This window comes from Ranitomeya variabilis, chromosome 6 (genome assembly GCF_051348905.1).
Source record: "Ranitomeya variabilis isolate aRanVar5 chromosome 6, aRanVar5.hap1, whole genome shotgun sequence".
Taxonomy (NCBI): Eukaryota; Metazoa; Chordata; class Amphibia; order Anura; family Dendrobatidae; genus Ranitomeya; species Ranitomeya variabilis.
The window spans coordinates 67,205,932-67,227,872 of NC_135237.1; the positions used below are offsets into that span (position 1 = coordinate 67,205,932).

General features: G+C 41.0%; 2 protein-coding genes across 2 annotated transcripts in view; both read left to right on the forward strand.

Moving 5' to 3' along the window:
• Positions 1-21,941, forward strand: part of LOC143781788 (protein NYNRIN-like) — a 1,337,202-nt gene that overhangs the window by 613,960 nt on the left and 701,301 nt on the right. The gene's annotated exons all lie outside the window — the stretch shown is intronic.
• SHH (sonic hedgehog signaling molecule) lies at positions 1,501-16,775 on the forward strand. Its single transcript, XM_077268610.1, has 3 exons — positions 1,501-2,074; positions 8,661-8,922; positions 15,005-16,775. Exons 1-3 carry the CDS (start codon positions 1,772-1,774, stop codon positions 15,697-15,699), a joined length of 1,260 nt encoding a protein of 419 aa, XP_077124725.1. The 5' UTR covers positions 1,501-1,771; the 3' UTR covers positions 15,700-16,775.

Sequence of the window (21,941 nt, forward strand, 5' to 3'; positions counted from 1 at the left end):
TAGGCACAGGATACACATGATCCATCCCTGTATATACACATGATCCATATCTATAGGCACAGGATACACATGATCCATATCTATAGGCACAGGATACACATGATCCATCCCTGTATATACACATGATCCATATCTATAGGCACAGGATACACATGACCCATCTCTATATATACACATGATCCATATCTATAGGCACAGGATACACATGATCCATCCCTGTATATACACATGATCCATATCTATAGGCACAGGATACACATGATCCATATCTATAGGCACAGGATACACATGATCCATCCCTGTATATACACATGATCCATATCTATAGGCACAGGATACACATGACCCATCTCTATATATACACATGATCCATATCTATAGGCACAGGATACACATGATCCATCCCTGTATATACACATGATCCATATCTATAGGCACAGGATACACATGATCCATATCTATAGGCACAGGATACACATGATCCATCCCTGTATATACACACGATCCATATCTATAGGCACAGGATACACATGACCCATCTCTATATATACACATGATCCATATCTATAGGCACAGGATACACATGATCCATCCCTGTATATACACATGATCCATATCTATAGGCACAGGATACACATGATCCATATCTATAGGCACAGGATACACATGATCCATCCCTGTATATACACATGATCCATATCTATAGGCACAGGATACACATGACCCATCTCTATATATACACATGATCCATATCTATAGGCACAGGATACACATGATCCATCCCTGTATATACACATGATCCATATCTATAGGCACAGGATACACATGATCCATATCTATAGGCACAGGATACACATGATCCATCCCTGTATATACACATGATCCATATCTATAGGCACAGGATACACATGACCCATCTCTATATATACACATGATCCATATCTATAGGCACAGGATACACATGATCCATCCCTGTATATACACATGATCCATATCTATAGGCACAGGATACACATGATCCATATCTATAGGCACAGGATACACATGATCCATCCCTGTATATACACATGATCCATATCTATAGGCACAGGATACACATGATCCATCCCTGTATATACACATGATCCATATCTATAGGCACAGGATACACATGATCCATATCTATAGGCACAGGATACACATGATCCATCCCTGTATATACACATGATCCATATCTATAGGCACAGGATACACATGATCCATATCTATAGGCACAGGATACACATGATCCATCCCTGTATATACACATGATCCATATCTCTAGGCACAGGGTGCATGCAGACACTTGGCAGGGAACACCTCAGTGCAGCCCACGCCCACTCTCGCCTCCTATACACGGAGCACAGGATCCTCATCTCTTCTGGCTTCTATTAGAAGGAGAAGAAGCTCCGGTGGCAGCCAATCAGCTGGGGGCCCCACTCGCTATAATATAGAGGCCCTAGCCTCCCTGCTCTCACAGCTCCTGAGTCCTCATTGCTCCTTCACTTACTGTCAGACCTTTTTTTTTTTTTTTTTTTTTTTTCCTTTTTTTTCCCCTGGAAACTTTTCGCCCTTTATCTGCAGCCCTGCATTCAGTGAGATCCTATGTGCAGCTCATTGTGCTCTGAGCACCTGTCCGGGAGGAGAGCGCTGGATCCTGTCACGGGAGGACGTGCCGGGCGATCTGTGTGATCTGATCTGTCTGATCTCCCACCATCACTGCTGTCACTGTCGCTGGATTCTCCTGGGCGCGATGCTCCTGCTGCTGAGAGCTCTGCTACTGGGGGTCTTCATTAGCGCCCTGCTGCTTCCTCCTACCTCAGCCTGTGGACCAGGCAGGGGCATTGGCAAGAGAAGACACCCTAAAAAGCTGACCCCATTAACCTATAAGCAGTTTATCCCCAATGTGGTAGAGAAGACCCTGGGGGCCAGTGGAAGATATGAAGGAAAGATCACTAGGAACTCGGAAAGGTTTAAAGAGCTCACCCCAAATTATAACTCTGACATCATTTTTAAAGACGAGGAGAACACGGCGGCAGACAGGCTCATGACCCAGGTACAGGCATCACCTCTTATATCCCTCCTATCACCCCCTGGTCAGTTATTATTCAATGTCCCCTGTTTTTTCTCGATGTAACTTGCTCAATCGGATGTCACTGGATACAACCTGCTCCCCCAGTACCAGATGTTACCCCCAATAACTGTTTTCTTCCTCAGAGTAATGACCTGATACATTGTATCCATATCTTGAATACATAGTGATATCTGCTCAGTAGATGGACTTTGTCTTCTCTAGTCTACATTGTTTCATTTCATATCAATCATTCAACCTGTTCCACATTGGACAGCCGGCACCTTCCAGCCTCTGTGCCCTAACCTGACACATTGGGCAGCCGGCACCTTCCAGCATCTGTGCCCTAACCTGACACATTGGGCAGCCGGCACCTTCCAGTCTCCCTGCCCTAACCTGACACGTTGGGCAGCCGGCACCTTCCAGCCTCCCTGCCCTAACCTGACACGTTGGGCAGCCGGCACCTTCCAGCCTCCCTGCCCTAACCTGACACATTGGGCAGCCGGCACCTTCCAGCATCTGTGCCCTAACCTGACACATTGGGCAGCCGGCACCTTCCAGCCTCTGTGCCCTAACCTGACACATTGGGCAGCCGGCACCTTCCAGCCTCCCTGCCCTAACCTGACACGTTGGGCAGCCGGCACCTTCCAGTCTCCCTGCCCTAACCTGACACATTGGGCAGCCGGCACCTTCCAGCCTCCCTGCCCTAACCTGACACATTGGGCAGCCGGCACCTTCCAGCCTCCCTGCCCTAACCTGACACATTGGGCAGCCGGCACCTTCCAGCCTCCCTGCCCTAACCTGACACATTGGGCAGCCGGCACCTTCAGCCTCCCTGCCCTAACCTGACACATTGGGCAGCCGGCACATTCCAGCCTCCCTGCCCTAACCTGACACATTGGGCAGCCGGCACATTCCAGCCTCCCTGCCCTAACCTGACACATTGGGCAGCCGGCACCTTCAGCCTCCCTGCCCTAACCTGACACATTGGGCAGCCGGCACCTTCCAGCCTCCCTGCCATAACCTGACACATTGTAGCCGGCACTGAACTCCTGCAGTAATATGCCCCATTGTATTAAGCCCTCATTCCTCCCTGACTTACATATTGACAGGCACTGGCCTCCTTGGATGAGGGGACTTTAGTATTTAGTGCCTGGTTATCCCTCCACAATAGCCAGGACAATCTTAATCGACCGCCCGCTCCATTAAATCTGACTATAGCATTATATCCTGCATTGCTCATCGGAGCGTGAATATATTGATATGTATTTAAGGATGCCCGGTGCCATCCTCTCACACCTTCCCCTTGTCACTTGGCTACATGACATCATCTCTTCTAGAATGAGATATTGTAAATTAATAGGTTCCCAGAAAGGAGTAGTTGGAGATTTAACTCTATCCGCACCAGGACTTTTCTTGCATGGCAATAAGGGGTATACAGAGGTCAGACAACTATGTGTGTGTATATTTGTGTGTTTATATATGTGTATGTGGTTATATATGGGCATGTTGTATAGATGTGTTTATATATGTGTATGTTGTATATATGTGTGTGTGTATGTGTTTGTTCTATACATATGTGGTTATATTATGTATGTTGTATATATGTGGTTATACATGTGCATGTTGTATATATGTGTGTGTACGTACATGTGTTTATATGTGTATGTTCTTTATATATGTGGTTATATATGTGTATGTTGTATATATGTGCATGTTGTATATATATATATATATATATATATATATATATATATATATATATGTGTATGAGCATGTGTTTATATGTGTATATGGTTATATATGTGCATGTTGTATATACAGTATGTGGTAATATATATGTGCTTATGTTGTGTGTGTGTCTGCATTTTTGTGTCTTGTATATTCATCTATATATACAGTATATATACATATTTATAGATATATATAGATGAATGTAAACATACACACCTGTATATGTTAGGATAGATAGATAGATAGATAGATAGATAGATAGATAGATAGATAGATAGATAGATAGATAGATAGATAGATAGATAGATATGGGATAGATAGATTTGTATTCTGCCTCTCTAGGATTTCTCCTGCTCTTCCAAGTGACACGCTCCCCTATGAATCTCTGAGCTGCCACCTTAAATTTCCCTGTCCCTTAAGGAACTGACTGCCAGATCAATTGAATGAGCACAGATCAGACAGCCGGGTTGGGGGTCACCCTTCTTAACCCCAGTCCTGCCACAAGGCTAAGCAGCAACAAGCTTTCTTAGCGATGTATGTCTCACATCTGTTGATGATCATACATTCACCTTATATATATATATATATATATATATATATATATATATATATATGTGGATGCAGACTATAATCTGTATGCAGAGATGTCAGCTCCCTTCTATTGGATTATACTATACAGGGAGCCTGGTGTCAGCGCTGAGGCCGCACTTCCACACAGACACATCTTCAGCTCCACTTACTCATCACTTGTATCGATCGCAACGGCTTGTGTTTCAGTTTGTGTGACTCTACTGCACGAAAATGGACAATGTTTGGAGCCCAGGGGAAGGCAGACTTAATGCCCTGTGCCAGGGAGAAAAAGCATTAAATAGTTAGATGGGTGGATGGATGGATGGATGGATGGGTGGATGGATGGATAGGTAGATAGATAGATAGATAGATAGATAGATAGATAGATAGATAGATAGATAGATAAAAGGAAGAAAGAGTAAAAATTGAAAAAATAGAGCAGCACATCATACAGTGTAAACAAGTGTTTCTTTATTGTCCCATTGTGGCGACGTTTCGGTTCTAGAGTATGAACCTTTGCCACAAAGGGACAATTAAAAAATTAACTTTTTTACACCATATGGTGTGTTGTTTTCAGTTGTTATTTTAGATGATAGATAGATATGAGGATAGATGGATAGATAGATAGAATAGATTATATATAGACAGATAGATAATACATAGAGAAATAAAGATATGTATTTATAGATACGAGATGGATGGATGGATGGATGGATGGATGGATGGATGGATGGATGGACAGATAGATAGTTGGATGGATGGATAGATAGATAGATAGATAGATAGATAGATAGATAGATAGATAGATAGATAGATAGATAATAGATTGATGATAGATAGATATGGGATAAATAGATAGATAGATAGATAGATAGATAGATAGATAGATAGATAGATAGATAGATAGATAGATAGATAATAGATTGATGATAGATAGATATGGGATAAATAGATAGATAGTACAGTAAATATCTCAGACTTCCCCCCATTAGTGGCTGTGCAGGCTGCTGCCCTTTCGGTAAGGTGGGTGCCCATTCCCCCAGTCCTCCACTCTTTAGCCCCTGTGTCACTCTCTCCGCATTAGCTTGCAGTATATGAACTCCTGACCTCCTGTCAACTTTCCTTAAGAAAAATGAGGCAGCAGCAGTGATGTCTTCCTTCCCAGTGCCCAGGGATGGTGGCACCAGTTGGGACAATTTTTGTGCAGGCAGTGGCACCAGTATCTCAGGCTTCTGCCTCCTCACCAAGGTTTGAGCCCAGGTAAAGAGGCCAATAATGTCTTGTTCAGGTACATTCTTGGCAGGTGCCCGGACCCGCCTCACCAGTCTATCTAGTATGTAAAGATTTTCACTTAATGATTCTGTTAAACTTTCAAAATGTTTGTTTAATACTTTAGTTGCTAGTTAATATTAACTGAAGTGGGAGAGACAGGGAAAATGACAGCCTGGGCACAGAAGTGCAGACAACTGAGGGGTGAGAGGAGGAAGCTGTGCACAGATTGCTGTAGGTTTCTGTCCATTAAGCTTCTGCTAGGGTGAGGACAATGCATTTCTATGAATGAAGTGACATCCAGGTGTTGAGCAGACACCTAGGAGCACAGAGCCCATGAGGAATGTGCAGAGATCAGCCTGGGATTCTGGAAGCCCACCAGGTTGTTTACCCTAACAGGTAACTGCTAAGTGTTTCCATTTGAGAGGAGATTAGGAGCTGGCAGGGGGATCTTGTTGTACAACACAAAGCCTTAGGTCTGGCTGCCCTGCTGAGCTTCACTTTGGCTGAGCAGAATTGGGGTTGATTTGTGGCACACGACCCAGTGAATTCATGAATAGTCTAATCTTCACGGTCTTGACTTTGACAATACAACTGTAGCTGGCACAAAAGGACCAGGGTCTGCCTAACCCGTTCAAGAAAGTCTGTCTGAGGAGCATCACAAATCCTGGTCAATGTGCAGTGAAGAAACATTATGGCAGTTAATGAAAAACTTACAGTGTTTCTAACCCAAGTATGAATTTCACTATAATCTGTAAACTTGGCAAAAAGTCTGATATTAACCTGTATCAAACCATTAAAACACATCATCTATTATCTTCTCTTCCACCAGAAGTGATTAGTGTTACTTCTGTATTGTGGTGTACATAGTCATCGAGGATAGTCCCAAACTATGTGCAGCTTTAATGACAAGGTGTGAAAGAAACTTCTAAACATAAGTGTGAATAATGGTAGGTAAAAAATTAGAATATATAAGGATCCCAAACTCAGCTCCAACTCTTAGGTTTACATTGAAGGTCTACACTGATAGTTAGGATCAGTTCTAAGTAGTCTCATCTCAACTTATTTTATTTGATATGTAGCTCTACATGGAAAGTTAGATATGTTTTCATTGTTCAGCTCATGGTGTCCAAGTTGCATCTCTACTTTTCAGTCCAATGTAAAAACGTACACTTCACTTTTTTGTCTTCATGCTTCATAGGTAAAGTTGAAGTTAACAATTCATAGTCTTCGATTGCAATTCTCAGTGGATAATAAGGTCCATGCAAAGGCATTCATCAGAAGTTGTGGTCTCTGAGCTGTAGATTTACATTAGAAAGTAGGATCCAGCAAAGTTTTCATACATTATAAACATGATCCAAGAAGGTGGCAAATACATCACATTTTGCTGTTACAACTTTTGTAAACTCAACTTCCTTTACCTGAATAGATCTCCCTGTAGTTAATGGATCCTTGTTAATGGATCCCTGTAATTAATGGATCCTTATGAAGATGAATTATGACTGGCTATCCTCTACATTTGTAAATCATTCAGGCTTTGTTTGAAGTACTGCACTTGTCAGTTCTGCCCAGGTCATTTATATTGCTCTTTCTTTTGGCATATATCTTAAAAAAAAAAAAACTTGTGTGACCTGAAGAAAGGAGATGGAGAGTAATAGGGAAAGCCATGTATTGATGTCATACAACTGAAGGAGAATAGTGACATTCAAGATAAATAATGTTTGCTCACTCCCTGTCTTAAAGTACAAGTCACCTGTTATTTTAACATTGTTATCTCCTCAGTCCCTGCCCTATCTGGTTTACAATTCCCAGCTTGTTTTCTTCACTGGAAGAAGCAATGGAGTTTTTTAAGTAGTGATCTCTATAGATGTTTGAAACTGAGTGTGTCTGAGGCACTTTACAAGCTAGAAATACCTCCTGCACTAAGAACCCTAGTGAGTGATCTGCAAGGTGAGGTCTTGTCCAGTAGATAATGGTGTGTCAGGGCATTGAGAAACTTTTCAACAAGGAATTAATGTGAAAAGGATCCACAGACTTTCCGGTGTATAAGTCGTGGGTTCCCATTTAGAGACCTGACAGCATTTGTCTTCTGGAGCAAGTTTCATAGGGTTAAAGTCCATCACTGCATTAGGGTAAGGTGGCATGGTGATTGAGTGACGTCTTTAGATTCCAAAACACTTTCCTCGGTTCCCTTAACATTCCCAAGTCTGTAGGTTATTTAGCTTTTTTTTGTGCTGGTCAGATCCTAATAGTATAATGACTTTTAGGAACAACCAGGAGGAGAATGTTGGTAAAAATGAGAATAACTGAATCACAGGGCTAGAAAAGCAGATCCTGTCTAATGCGATCCATTTGTAGTTGATGCATCTGCCATGTGATGACATAGTGACATGATTCTTTTTTTTTTTTTACCTGGAAACAATCTTCAGGGGAACCTTATGTTCATGTGTGTTGCTTGAGGAACATCACTCATACAATGTAAGAGAGAATGCTATAAGATAGTGCTCCTGAACTCCAGTCCAACATCATGTTTCCAGAAATTCCCTAGTATTTCACAGGTGATGGAAGCATCAACTGGACAATACTAAGGGAATCCTGAAAACCTGCACTATTGGTGGCTCTTGAGGACTGGAGCTGGGGAATACTGCTATAAGACATAACAGGGGACAGAACAAGAAAGTGTATAATCCAAGAGGAAGTGTTAATGGTCTGTAGGAACTTGGCCGCCTATTCTACAGCTAAATACCTATTCATTCTGCTATTACATGCTCGAAAGTTTACTTAACAGAATCAAGCAGTAAAGTACTGGCAAGTGGACAGGGCAATAAATGTCTTTAAACTCAAGAAAGCTGTAATTGAGCCCTTCTGTATTAGAAAAGCTTTCTTTATCATAAATGAGTAACCTCCATATCACAAACCTGTCCTGCAGGTTCTTGCCATAGTTTGGAGTTTTTGTTTGTCACAAATATCACCATTCTACTACTTTTCTGCCTTCTAGAGATGTAAAGACAAACTCAATGCCTTGGCTATCTCAGTGATGAACCAGTGGCCAGGGGTGAAACTTCGGGTCACAGAGGGATGGGATGAAGATGGACACCATTCAGAAGAGTCATTGCATTATGAGGGTCGGGCAGTGGACATCACCACCTCTGATAGGGAACGTAGTAAATATGGCATGTTGGCAAGACTGGCAGTAGAGGCTGGATTTGACTGGGTCTTCTATGAATCCAAAGCTCACATTCATTGCTCGGTGAGAGCAGGTAAGATCCATATAGAAGAACTGTAACTACCAATGTTTGCTGGCATTACCCAAGAACTTATGACAATACACATTTCTAGTGCTGCTCCAAAAACCATGAATCCCTTTAACACCATCAGAATGGATTTATAAAAAGTTAGGGGATAAAATGATTTTTTTTACATCTTATAATATACTTTTTGATCCCCAAAGAGGTTATTTTTGCTTTAAAAAACAACTATTTAAAAAGTATCAATTTCTGTGTTTACTTTTATTGTTTGTTTATTGTTTGTTTTGGCTCAGTGCTACATTTAGTAATTACAGAATATATAGATTAGCAGTCTCCTATATTTCCTGTTCCTGCATGCTATTAAAGTTCAGTGCACTGTGAGTGACTCATAATAAGAATAATATCGTGGTCTGATGATAATTTTATGACTTGTAATATCTACTTCCAGTATTATTTATCCATTGCATTATTTTTTATGGCTTCCAGAGATTGTTGTTGTTCTTAGCAATGTGAACTGTAGTAAACGATCAAACGTTGAGGTTTTTTCATGATACATAACAGGGCCTTTACAAGTCCCCAATAGCTTATAAAAGAAAATATGTTTTTAATTTAGATTATTCCCTCAGTATGGGTATTTAGCACTGATATAGCAGTTAATTAAAATTTCACCGGCTCTGTTGTGTTCTATCAACAAAATTAGTTCTCAGAAGTTTTGTGGTTTCTGAGACAAACAGAAACTAATAAATTTAAAAACTTCCTCAACTTTGACAAATGCATTAGGCTTGGTACCTGCTTACTAAATGTGCACGCTGGTTCTAAAGTAATGTAGAGGTGGACAACCTGCGGCTTTCTCCGGCACCACTGCTTCCAGCAAGTCCTCGGAGATAAACATCTGTTACTATATACAGCGCAGCACCTAGAGTTACTAATGATTTCCTTCAGGTTGTGTCCACTGTGCTTCATATTGTTTATGATGTGTATTATATATTATTTATTATATAGTTCTTACAATGCTTATGTGATTATGTAGTTACAAACCTCTAAAACATTAAGGTTCATAAATCAAATTGACCTATCTGGAAAGCTCCCAACTGTCGGCTATCCTCAGCACTGCTGCTGTAGTTGGCACCTGCCTGCTTCACCACACACACACTTCACTACACACACTTCACCACACACACACTTCACTACACACACACTTCACCACACACACTTCACCACACACACACTTCACTACACACACTTCACTACACACACTTCACTACACACACACACTTCACTACACACACACTTCACTACACACACACTTCACTACACACACTTCACTACACACACACACACACACTTCACTACACACACACTTCACAACACACACACTTCACTACACACACACACTTCACTACACACACATTTCACTACACACACACACTTCACTACACACACTTCACTACACACACACTTCACTACACACACACTTCACTACACACACACTTCACTACACACACTTCACTACACACACACACACACTTCACTACACACACACTTCACAACACACACACTTCACTACACACACACACTTCACTACACACACTTCACTACACACACACTTCACTACACACACACACACTTCACTACACACACACTTCAATCACCACACACACACACACTTCACTACACACACTTCAACACACACACTTCACTACACACACATTTCAACACACACTTCACTACACACACATTTCACCACACACACACACATTTCACCACACACACTTCAACACACACACTTCACTACACACACGCACACACACATACACTTTACCACACACACTTCAACACACACACACACACTTCACTACACACACTTCACCACACACTTCAACACACACTTCAACACACACACTTCACTACACACACTTCACTACACACACACACTTCACTACACACTTCAATCACCACACACACACACACTTCACTACACACACTTCAACACACACACTTCACTACACACACACACCTCAACACACACACACTTCATTACACACACACTTCACTACACACACATTTCACCACACACACACACACACACACACACTACAACACACACACTTCACTACACACACATACACTTTACCACACACACTTCAACACACACACACACACACACACACACTTCACTACACACACTTCACCACACACTTCAACACACACTTCAACACACACACACTTCACTACACACACTTCACTACACACACACACACACTTCAACACACCCACACCTCAACACACACTTCAACACAAACACACACACACACTTCACTACACACACATTTCAACACACACTTCACTACACACACTTCAACACACACACACTTCACTACACACACACACTTCACTACACACACACTTCACTACACACACACACTTCACTACACACACTTCACTACACACACACTTCACTACACACACACTTCAATCACCACACACACACACACACACTTCACTACACACACTTCAACACACACACTTCACTACACACACATTTCAACACACACTTCACTACACACACATTTCACCACACACACACACATTTCACCACACACACTTCAACACACACACTTCACTACACACACGCACACACACTTTACCACACACACTTCAACACACACACTTCACTACACACACTTCACCACACACTTCAACACACACTTCAACACACACACTTCACTACACACACTTCACTACACACACACACTTCACTACACACTTCAATCACCACACACACACACTTCACTACACACACTTCAACACACACACTTCACTACACACACACACCTCAACACACACACACTTCATTACACACACACTTCACTACACACACATTTCACCACACACACACACATTTCACCACACACACACACACACACACACTACAACACACACACTTCACTACACACACATACACTTTACCACACACACTTCAACACACACACACACACACACACACTTCACTACACACACTTCACCACACACTTCAACACACACTTCAACACACACACACTTCACTACACACACTTCACTACACACACACACACTTCAACACACCCACACCTCAACACACACTTCAACACAAACACACACACACACTTCACTACACACACATTTCAACACACACTTCACTACACACACTTCAACACACACTCCACCACAAACACACATTTTATCACACACACTCCACCACAAACACACATTTTATCACACACACTTCACCACAGACACACACTCAAACATTTTAATTGCTCCTATCAATGACACCTTGATTTTATCATTATTTCAACACAGAGCAAAGAGTTTGCCCAGTAACAGGAACAGGTCTTGTAGCTGACAGATATTAAGCACCATATTGTGCACTCGCCACGTGTCCTATGCCAAAAAGTATACCTTTACCCATATAATAGACTACTGTACTTATGGTTTATTCTATTGGTTACTAAATGCATTACTCCTGTTTTATACAGAAAGCAGAATTACAGAATAGCAGAATTGAAGATTAAAGACTAAAATATTGTGCTTTTATCTAAGTAAAAAAGGTGTTTTTTTTCATTAATAGATGGAAAGATTGAAGACAGACAGACAGATGGCTAGATAGATATATAGATAGATAAATAGTATATAGATAGAGATAGATAGATAGATAGATAGATAGATAGATAGATAGATAGATAGATAGATATTAGATAGATATATAGATAGATAAATAGTATATAGATAGAGATAGATAGATAGATAGATAGATAGATAGATAGATAGATAGATAGATAGATATTAGATAGACAGATAGATAGATAAATAGATATTAGATAGATAGATAAATAGACATTAGATAGATAGATAGATAGATAGATAGATAGATAGATAGATATGGGATAGATAGATAGATAGATAGATAGATAGATAGATAGATAGATATGGGATAGATAGATAGATAGATAGATAGATAGATAGATAGATAGATAGATTTACTTATGAACTACTGTATGATCAAACTAAATATCCATATGTCTGAGATACATTTATGGTTTCTGGGCTACATCTTGTGTTTTTCCTTCCTATCTGTTGTACAGCTTGCAGTAAGCCAGGGGGGATGTTGTACTTTTCTCAGGTTGGCCACATTGGCAGACTTTTGGAGGATGCCACTGCGTTCCCCGCAGACGTGGTGTAATGTCCCGGTGCTGTTGGATGACATTGTGCCCTGACTGTGATGTATTGCGGTGCCACATAGGGTCGTGTGACTGCTCTGGAGGATTCAGGAGGCGCTTACTGCTAATCTTGGCAGCCATTGTCCGACCTCTGCTTCATGCAGGAGAAGTTGATGAGGAGATTATCGCCCATAGTTTGTCTCTAGTTCAGATATCTTGTTTGCTGACAGTATGATCCTGGACAATGGCTCTCTGAGATGGGAATGATTATTACCATGACACAGGGCTGGGAGGAAGATTGGTCTCTGGAGGGTATTTAGAGAAAAACCATTAGATTTAAAATTCAAATACCAGTTCAGAGAGTCTTGGAAAGTGTCTGCGCTGGGCAAACAGCCCCTCTTGGATTTTGGAGTGTATGTGTGTGAATTGGCACACAGTGTCCCTGCACCTGAGCAAACAGGGGGAGAAGCTGGGAAGAAAATGAAGCATCCACTCTTCCAAGAGTGCCCCCATCTTGTCATAAGGAATCAGAATGACAATTGGATTTTAATTAGGGGACCCAAACAAGAGCTTCTGAAAGGCTTCAAATCCTCCCACCCCGGCCAATTCACTGCTGTGTTTGTAGTGCGGCTGTGCAGGGTCAGATCTATTCAGCCACCCCCAAAATATACACACAAAGCGGTTCTGTGCTGGGGCTTGTTACATGGGACTGCACAGGAGCCCACAGACACTGCACTGATGATGGCGACAAGTCACGTCCCTGCACTTCTTGTGTATCGCAACCTGTTTAATTTGTGAACTAGAAGTGATAAAGTCGTTAGGAGATAAATGAAAGAGAGAATCATTAGTGATGGGGTCTGAGAGTAGCAGTGTAATGACGGGTAACAAGGATTCGGGAAGGTAAATCTCGGAGTGAAACAAGAATTAGCGTAATCAGCAATTGGATAGATGGAAGTGCAATATAGATAGACAGCGTCATACTGCACGGGTATGATGGAGATGGAGGCGGTGAGATATATATATATATTTATATATATATATATATATATATATATATATATATATATATATATATATATATATATATATATATATATATATATTACTCCCAATGGCATCATACCTTCATCTGATCACCATATCTACACCGAGCAGAGAGACTCCCCAGCAAGAGGTCCAGGTCCTGTGACTGAACAATGCTGTGCACTGACCATCTGATCTATCTGATAAATGGATAAATAGAGGAGATAGAGAGATAATAGAATAGATGATTAATTGATTGATTGATAGGTAACAGAATAGATTATAGATGATAGATAGATGATAGATAGATAAATAAATAGATACATAGATAGATAGATGATAGATAAATAAATAGATAGATAGATAGATAGATAGATAATAGATAGATAGATGATAGATAAATAGATAAATAGATGATAGATAGATAATAGATAGATAAATAGATACGTAAATAGATAGATGATAGATAGATAGATGATAGATAAATAAATAGATAGATAGATAGATAGATAGATAGATAGATAGATAGATAGATAGATAGATATCACATAGATGATAGTTGTTAGTTACAGGTGTTTGATAAACTTTCAGTGTTTTTCAGCTGTTCATAGAATGTTAATGTCGCATGTTCTCATATCGATGTGCGATTTGTCTTGTCGGTGACGATACTTTGCCAATCTTATCACGATTGTAGCCATTATTTTCTGTCTGATAAGCGGGGTATGGAGCCAGCAACGCTGATCCGCTATCACTGACCTATGCAGGGAATATTTCCATGAAGAACATATAAAGGCTTTGGAGAGATACATTCCCTTGTAATTCTGTGTTTGTGTGATTTCAAGGTTACTGATTTTCTTACTTCTTTATTGCAGAGAATTCAGTAGCTGCCAAGTCTGGTGGCTGCTTCCCCGGCAATGCGACCGTGTGGACCGAGGGTGGTGGCACCAAGGCGGTGAAGGAGCTGGTGCCCGGGGACCGGGTGTTGGCAGCTGATGAGGATGGGAACGTGGTCTACAGCGACTTCCTCCTGTTCATAGACCGAGAACAGAATGTCAGAAAGTTGTTCTATGTCATAGAGACATCTGAGCCCGGGGAGACCCTCCGCCTGACTGCTGCCCACCTCGTGTTTGTGGCAGAGAGTTCATCCAATGGCACAAGATCCTTCAAGTCTGTGTTTGCCAGTAATATAAGTCCTGGAGATCGGGTGTTCATAGCTAACCAAACCTCTCTGAGCCTAAGGGAGGTGACAGTAGAGCGAGTCCATCAGGCAGAAGACATTGGAGCCTATGCCCCTGTGACCTCTCATGGCACAGTGGTCATTAATGGAGTGTTGGCATCTTGTTATGCAGTCATTGAGGAACACAGCTGGGCACATATGGCATTTGCCCCTCTAAGAATTGCCTTTAAACTGTTCTCCTTCCTTTCCCCTCCAGACTATAACCCATCACCCAGCCACCTTCATGTTGAAGGTGTCCACTGGTACTCACAAGTCCTGTACCAGTTAGGAACTTGGATCTTGGATAATGACTCTTTTCACCCACTGGGAATGTCAGGGAGGTCCAGCTGAAAGATCAGGACATTGAAAAAAGACATTCATTTTTAATGTAGGACACTTCAAAGTAGACACTAAGGAACAAAACTTTCCCCCCAAACTCTTTTCATTGCTATTATTTTTGTACTATTATGTTGCATCATGTTGTACTTTTGTTTTGTTCTGGGTTTTTTTTCCATTTTTTTTTTTCTACTGAATATTTTATTTATTTGTTCTTGTAATAGAGGTTTAATATGAACTGGACATTCAAGAAGCCTTAACTAGTTTCTTTGATAATTTATTGTCATGTGGACATTCAATGAACTCACTGAAGCTCTCTATGTTGAGTTCAGGTTGACACATCAGATTCTATTTTTCTACATGTCAAGTCAGTCCTAACTTTTTTGGTACTGTCCACTCACCCATCACCCTTGTCCTTGTCTACCTTATCCTGACAGGCCTCCATGGTAGGCGTTTTCCTAAGGATCTAGCTAGGTCTGGCTGTCACTAAAGTGTTAAATAATTGTAAGACTTGTCTCAAACGGGGGCTAGTAAATTATATTTTTCTACACAGAAATGTAAACTAGTTTTTTTGTTTTCAGAGATCAATACTGACTGAATTACATTTCGTTATTTGAAATAGTGTACAATACGAGAATATATTATTTTAATTTAAATAGTTTCACAGCGTAACGTTATGGCTTATTATCTATGTTTCTTTATTTGTTATGTTTTTTGTTTTGTTTGTTTCATTCTTTTGTTTCAACTTGCATCCGCTCACGTTCATAGAACTTACAAGACTGTTACACAAAATTCCAATGTTGGCTCATTTTATGTTTTTACTTTTTATTTTTTTTCCTTCTAAGCAGTAGGAATCTTGTCATTTTAACCTCAAAGAGTTTATTAGAAAGTAATAATATTTTTGAAGAAGATACAAAGTGCACACGAATTAGGACCTCCAGTGGATGAAGACTGTTGATGATTTGCATTAATAAATTGAATAACCGCTGTAAATTTACTAAAATGTATTTTTTGGAATACTTTGTAACGGCTTTAATAGTTTTATAGAAATAAAGTGTGCTATGCACATCTTGCTTGGTATTTCCTACTGATATGTCCACATTCTATTTATTTACTAGAAAGGATCTGGTCTTTGCTATACAATTCATATAATGCTTTTTTTTATCATTTATGTTTATTTTTTTATTTTATTGGTTCATACTTATCCTTTTCTTAGCTACAACAGGATCAATTCAGACACATTCAACAGAAAATTAGAGCAGGTGCACACAATCAGTCTTCTTTCCATCCAAGAAAAAGTCTGATTATGCTAATTAGACTCTGATCAGAGATTGATAAAAGTGAGGTCTGATTGTCTTGGAGGTAAAAAAAAAGGAGGAGGATATAGTCTCCAGGGCGGAAGATCATGCAGTTAAAATTCAATTTTTTCATTCACAACATTCTTAAAAAATGTGCATACAAAAACTGGGGTCCCTGGTAATCAACCGACGCGTTTCGACCTTTCAGGTCTTAGTTATGGTAAAGGTCGAAACGCGTCGGTTGATTACCAGTGACCCCAGGTTTTGTATGCACATTTTTTAAGAATGTTTTGAATAAAAAAATGGAATTTTAACTGCTTGATCTTCCGCGCTGGAGGCTATTTCCTCCTCCTTTTTTTCCGCCTTTGTTATGGACAACGCCTCTGATCAGGGCGGCTGCGTGCATGGATGAACTCTGGAATCCTACTGAGACTGTTGAGCTGACTATCTCCATCTCCCCCTACCCTTTTACCCATTGTCTTGGAGGTAGAAGGAAAAAAAAAAGTTTTTCCACCTTCTCCATTATGTCAGTTTGCGAAGATAGGGCTGCACTCGCATGTTATCAGAGTGCACTCTAATTTTTTTCAAGGACCCATGGATTTAAATGGGCGACTGCCATATAATTCTTGGAGGCAAATCGTGCATGCTACAATTTATATCCTCAGATTATTCGGTTCAAGATAAAAGAACGGACATGCGCACAGCCCCATAGCATAACATTGGTATAACTGCTATGCGTGAAAACCACAGACGGAACTTGTCCAATTAAAATGGTTGTGTGTACGAGCTCTTACATCACAGTATAAAAAATCGGTCTGATTTTCATCCTGTAAAGTTGGACTATTTTTGTTTCTCACTTGTCATCCGTGTGCACTCCGTTTTTTTTTACAGTAACAGCTATTAATCATTTACAGTTTCCTATGTTACAGAATTGCAATGTATCCGTAAATATCAATGCTACACTATGGCATCCAATTTTTTCTCGCACCCATAGACTTGAATGTGTGAGTCTCAGCCAATTACAGAGTCAAATCACAGCATTACAGAATCTGTCAGTGAAAAAAAATCAGCCATCTGCACTGCCTCATTGAATAACATGGGTCAGTGTGCTAGCCGGTAAAAAATGTTGCACTGTCTGGTTTTTGCAGGCTCTTTATTTTCCAACATATTCAACTTCAACATGGCTTGTGGTTATATGTCAGCTGAGAGGAGCTCGGAAAAAGACAGATAAAAGAGTTACTTATTCTGCCAGATCCTCATAGTGGGCTGACTGATGGATTCTCAGTTAACTCCTTCTGCAGTCAGCAATGGGGCAACACAGAGGCTATAGAAGGCAAGCAGTGCAACACTTCTAATGTGACCCAACTTCAAAACTTACTTTTTTAAAGCCCCATTTATATGCATTTAAATAAAAAAAAATGTCCCCAAAGGCGGGCCACTCCTTTAAGTATCCAATGGACTAGTTTTTAATTAAACTCATAAAATCTATGTATCCTATAAATCAGCTTAGTTATGAGGTTCTTTTAGATGTTAGGTTCTTTGCCTGAGGCCGGTTTCACACGTCAGTGGCTCCGGTACGTGAGGTGACAGTTTCCTCACGTACCGGAGACACTGACACACGTAGACCCATAAAAATCAATGCATCTGTGCAGATGTCATTGATTTTTTGCGGACCGTGTCTCCGTGTGCCAAACACGGAGACATGTCAGTGTTCGTGGGAGCGCACGTTTTACACGGACCCAATAGAGTCAATGGGTCCGCGTAAAACACGGACCTCACACGGACATTCTCCGTCTGGGGTCCGTGTGCGTGCAGGAGACAGCGCTACAGTAAGCGCTGTCCCCCCCACATGGTGCTGAAGCCGGTATTCATATCCTCTCTGCAGCAGCGTTTGCTGTAGAGAAAATATGAAGAATAGTGTTAAAAATAAAGATTTAGGTGTCCGCCGCCCCCCCACCCCCTGTGCGCCCCCCCCCCGCTGGTCAGAAAATACTTACCCGCCTCCCTCGCTCCTTCCTGGTCTGGCCGCGCCTCCTACTGTATGCGGTCACGTGGGGCCGATCATTTACAATCATGAATAGTCGGCTCCGCCCCTATGGGGGGTGGAGCCACATATTCATGACTGTAAATGATCGGCCCCACGTGACCGCATGCAGGAGAAGCCGCGGCCAGACCAGGAAGCAGCGAGGGAGGCGGGTAAGTATTTTCTGACCAGCGGGGGGGGCGCACAGGGGGTGGGGGGGCGGCGGACACATGGATCTTTATTTTAAACACTATTCTTCATATTTTCTCTGCAGCAAACGCTACTGCAGAGAGGATATGAATCGCAGCTTCAGCACCATGCAGAGTGGGTACCACACGCTCCGTGTGGTACCCACTCGCCATACGGGCGGCACACGTGTGCCGCACGTATGGCCTCCGTGAGTTCCCAGGCACACGGACACGGATAACTCCGGTACCGATTTATTCCGGTACCGGAATTATCTGGACGTGTGGGACAGCCCTTAAAGATGTGCAAGTCCCATGCTGCCTATGGGTACAGAGATGACAAGCTGAAACGCAATAATAATATCACCTGTTTTTATGCAATACTTTATCCCATATTATGTGAATGTGGGATGCAACATGGTGCATGTGAATTATGTGCATGTGAAAATGCATAAATGTCCCATGTCACAATAACACAATATTGTGTGTGACAGATTGCATGATATGAGGACCTAAGGGCCATATTGGGGAACACATTGCATGCAGTCGGTGATTACTGCAGACATAATTACTATACTATTAGTATTGCATCAGTGGGATTCTACTTGTTGATTAATGGCCATATCGATATATGTTTTTGTGCAACCTGGATGTGTCATGAAGGTGAATATACTCCCCAATGCATGTATTTCTATGCACTTCTCCACATCAGTTGCTTTATTAGATGTTGTACTCCAAAGATTCATAGCCTAAGGCCGAGGTTTACATGGAGGTTTATTTTATCTGGATTTAGAATTGGATCTGCTTCAAAATGCTCGTCAGAGAATTCAAAGAGGATTTAAAGCAGATTTTCATGTGGATTTTAAAACAAATCTGCTTAAACGTCCATGTCAGCTCACTATGTGTGAACATACCCCTAGAATCCAAGACTCGTTAAAGGGTTCATAGTGACTTGTAGGATCGCTGCTTCCAACAGGTGGCGCTATACAGTTCTAGTCCTCTTCTTGTCCAAAGAGGCAATTTGCATACTATATTATGTATTAAGACTACAGCAATAATAACCATCAAGCCGTCCATAAAAATACATTGAATAGTGAATGCACTTGATTGTGGAATAGCTAAGTAAATCTGGAATTCTATAGGATTAGAAAAACTGGACTGCTTTCTTCCAAAACTAGTTCCCCTATTGTCCATAGGTTGTGTCAGGCTTTGGTTGTTGGATATGATGCTGCCGTATGAATATGCATAATAATAGGCTAAGATCTGATTTTTTTCTACATTGCTGTGTCTGAAATTGTATATCAACCCCTTTAAAACTTACATTTAAAGGGGTTGTCCACTATTCGGACAACCCCATCTCATCACTGTTTTCCCCCCAAGTAAAATAATAACATATATACTAAGATGCAATATCATAAACAGATCTTAGCCTATTATTATGCATGTTCCTATGGCACCATCATATCCAGCAGCCTCTACAGACATCATCATCGCTGTCCCCATCGGGGTTCACAATCTAAATCCCATATCAGCATGTCTTTGGAGGTGGGAAGAAGCTGGAGGGTGTGGAGGAAACCCACGCAAACACGAGGAAAACAAACTCTTTGCAGATGTCGACTATGGTGGTATTCGAACCCAGGACCTCAGCACTACAATCAATGCTAACCACTGAGCCACAGTGCTGATAATAATTATTATTAATATTATTGATAATAATGTATATAAATGTAATTTTTGCAAATATGAAAAAATCAAAGAGTGAAATATTTACTTTCTGGATAGACAGCAATGATCTGCTCACAGGAATTTATATGGACTATCCATGTAGTAACCTTTATACTTTTATTCACTAGGGCCAATGATTCATTCGAAGATATGACAGGAATTTGAAATGTCACCTTGTGCCCAGGCAAGAATGCTCATATCCAGGAATAAATACCTGCATGGTCGTCTTAATGTTTACATGTGAAATGCTGTGCCAGTGTGCAAGACGTCAGGCTGGTGCTGAGCACCACTACAGAGGAAATGACTGAACTCTCGGTCACCCTGCAGAGAATACAGCCCACAAAGACACTCAGAGGTTCAGTGTTTAGAGAGGAATCCCTTACATCCCTTAAGAGACATGGTCAGGACAATCCTGGAGATCAAGGTCCATGCAATTTACATTCCTTTAAGTCTTCACACTTAGGTAAAAGTTTTCATACATTGATACAAAAACATTCCAAATGCAAAAACATGGAAGCCAACAATAGTCCATACATTCAGTAAATGTCCTGCTCTACAAGCCTACTAATGTGCATTCTCATATAGTAAATGATAGGACAAACAGGGCAATGAAACAATGAAACTACAGGATCTCCAAAACAATAGTAGCCAAATGATTGTTTTACACCCTGGGCTGCCATGAATTGTATCCAAGTACTTACAACATGTATGTAAGTACTAAGAATATGGTACTTAACCAGAGCCAGCATGGGTTTGTAGCAAACAAGTCATGACAGACTAATCTAATTTCCTTCTATGATGGAATCACTGACTGGGTGGATCAGGGAAATGCGGTCGATATAGTATATCTCAACTTCAGAAAAGCATTTGATAAAGTATGTCATACTATCCTTATTGAAAAAATTACCAAGTATGGGATTGACAAGGCTAAGGTTAAGTGGATTCATAACTGGCTCAGTGCTCATACTCAGAGTGGTAATAAATGGTTGCACATCCAATTGGAAGAGTGTTTCAAGTGGGGTACAG

Coding starts and splice junctions, on each gene's coding strand:
- SHH (XM_077268610.1), top strand. CDS start 1,772: ATGCTCCTGCTGCTGAGAGCTCTGCTACTGGGGGTCTTCATTAGCGCC. Junction 2,075..8,660: donor CAGACAGGCTCATGACCCAG/GTACAGGCATCA, acceptor TCTGCCTTCTAG/AGATGTAAAGACAAACTCAA. Junction 8,923..15,004: donor TCATTGCTCGGTGAGAGCAG/GTAAGATCCATA, acceptor TCTTTATTGCAG/AGAATTCAGTAGCTGCCAAG.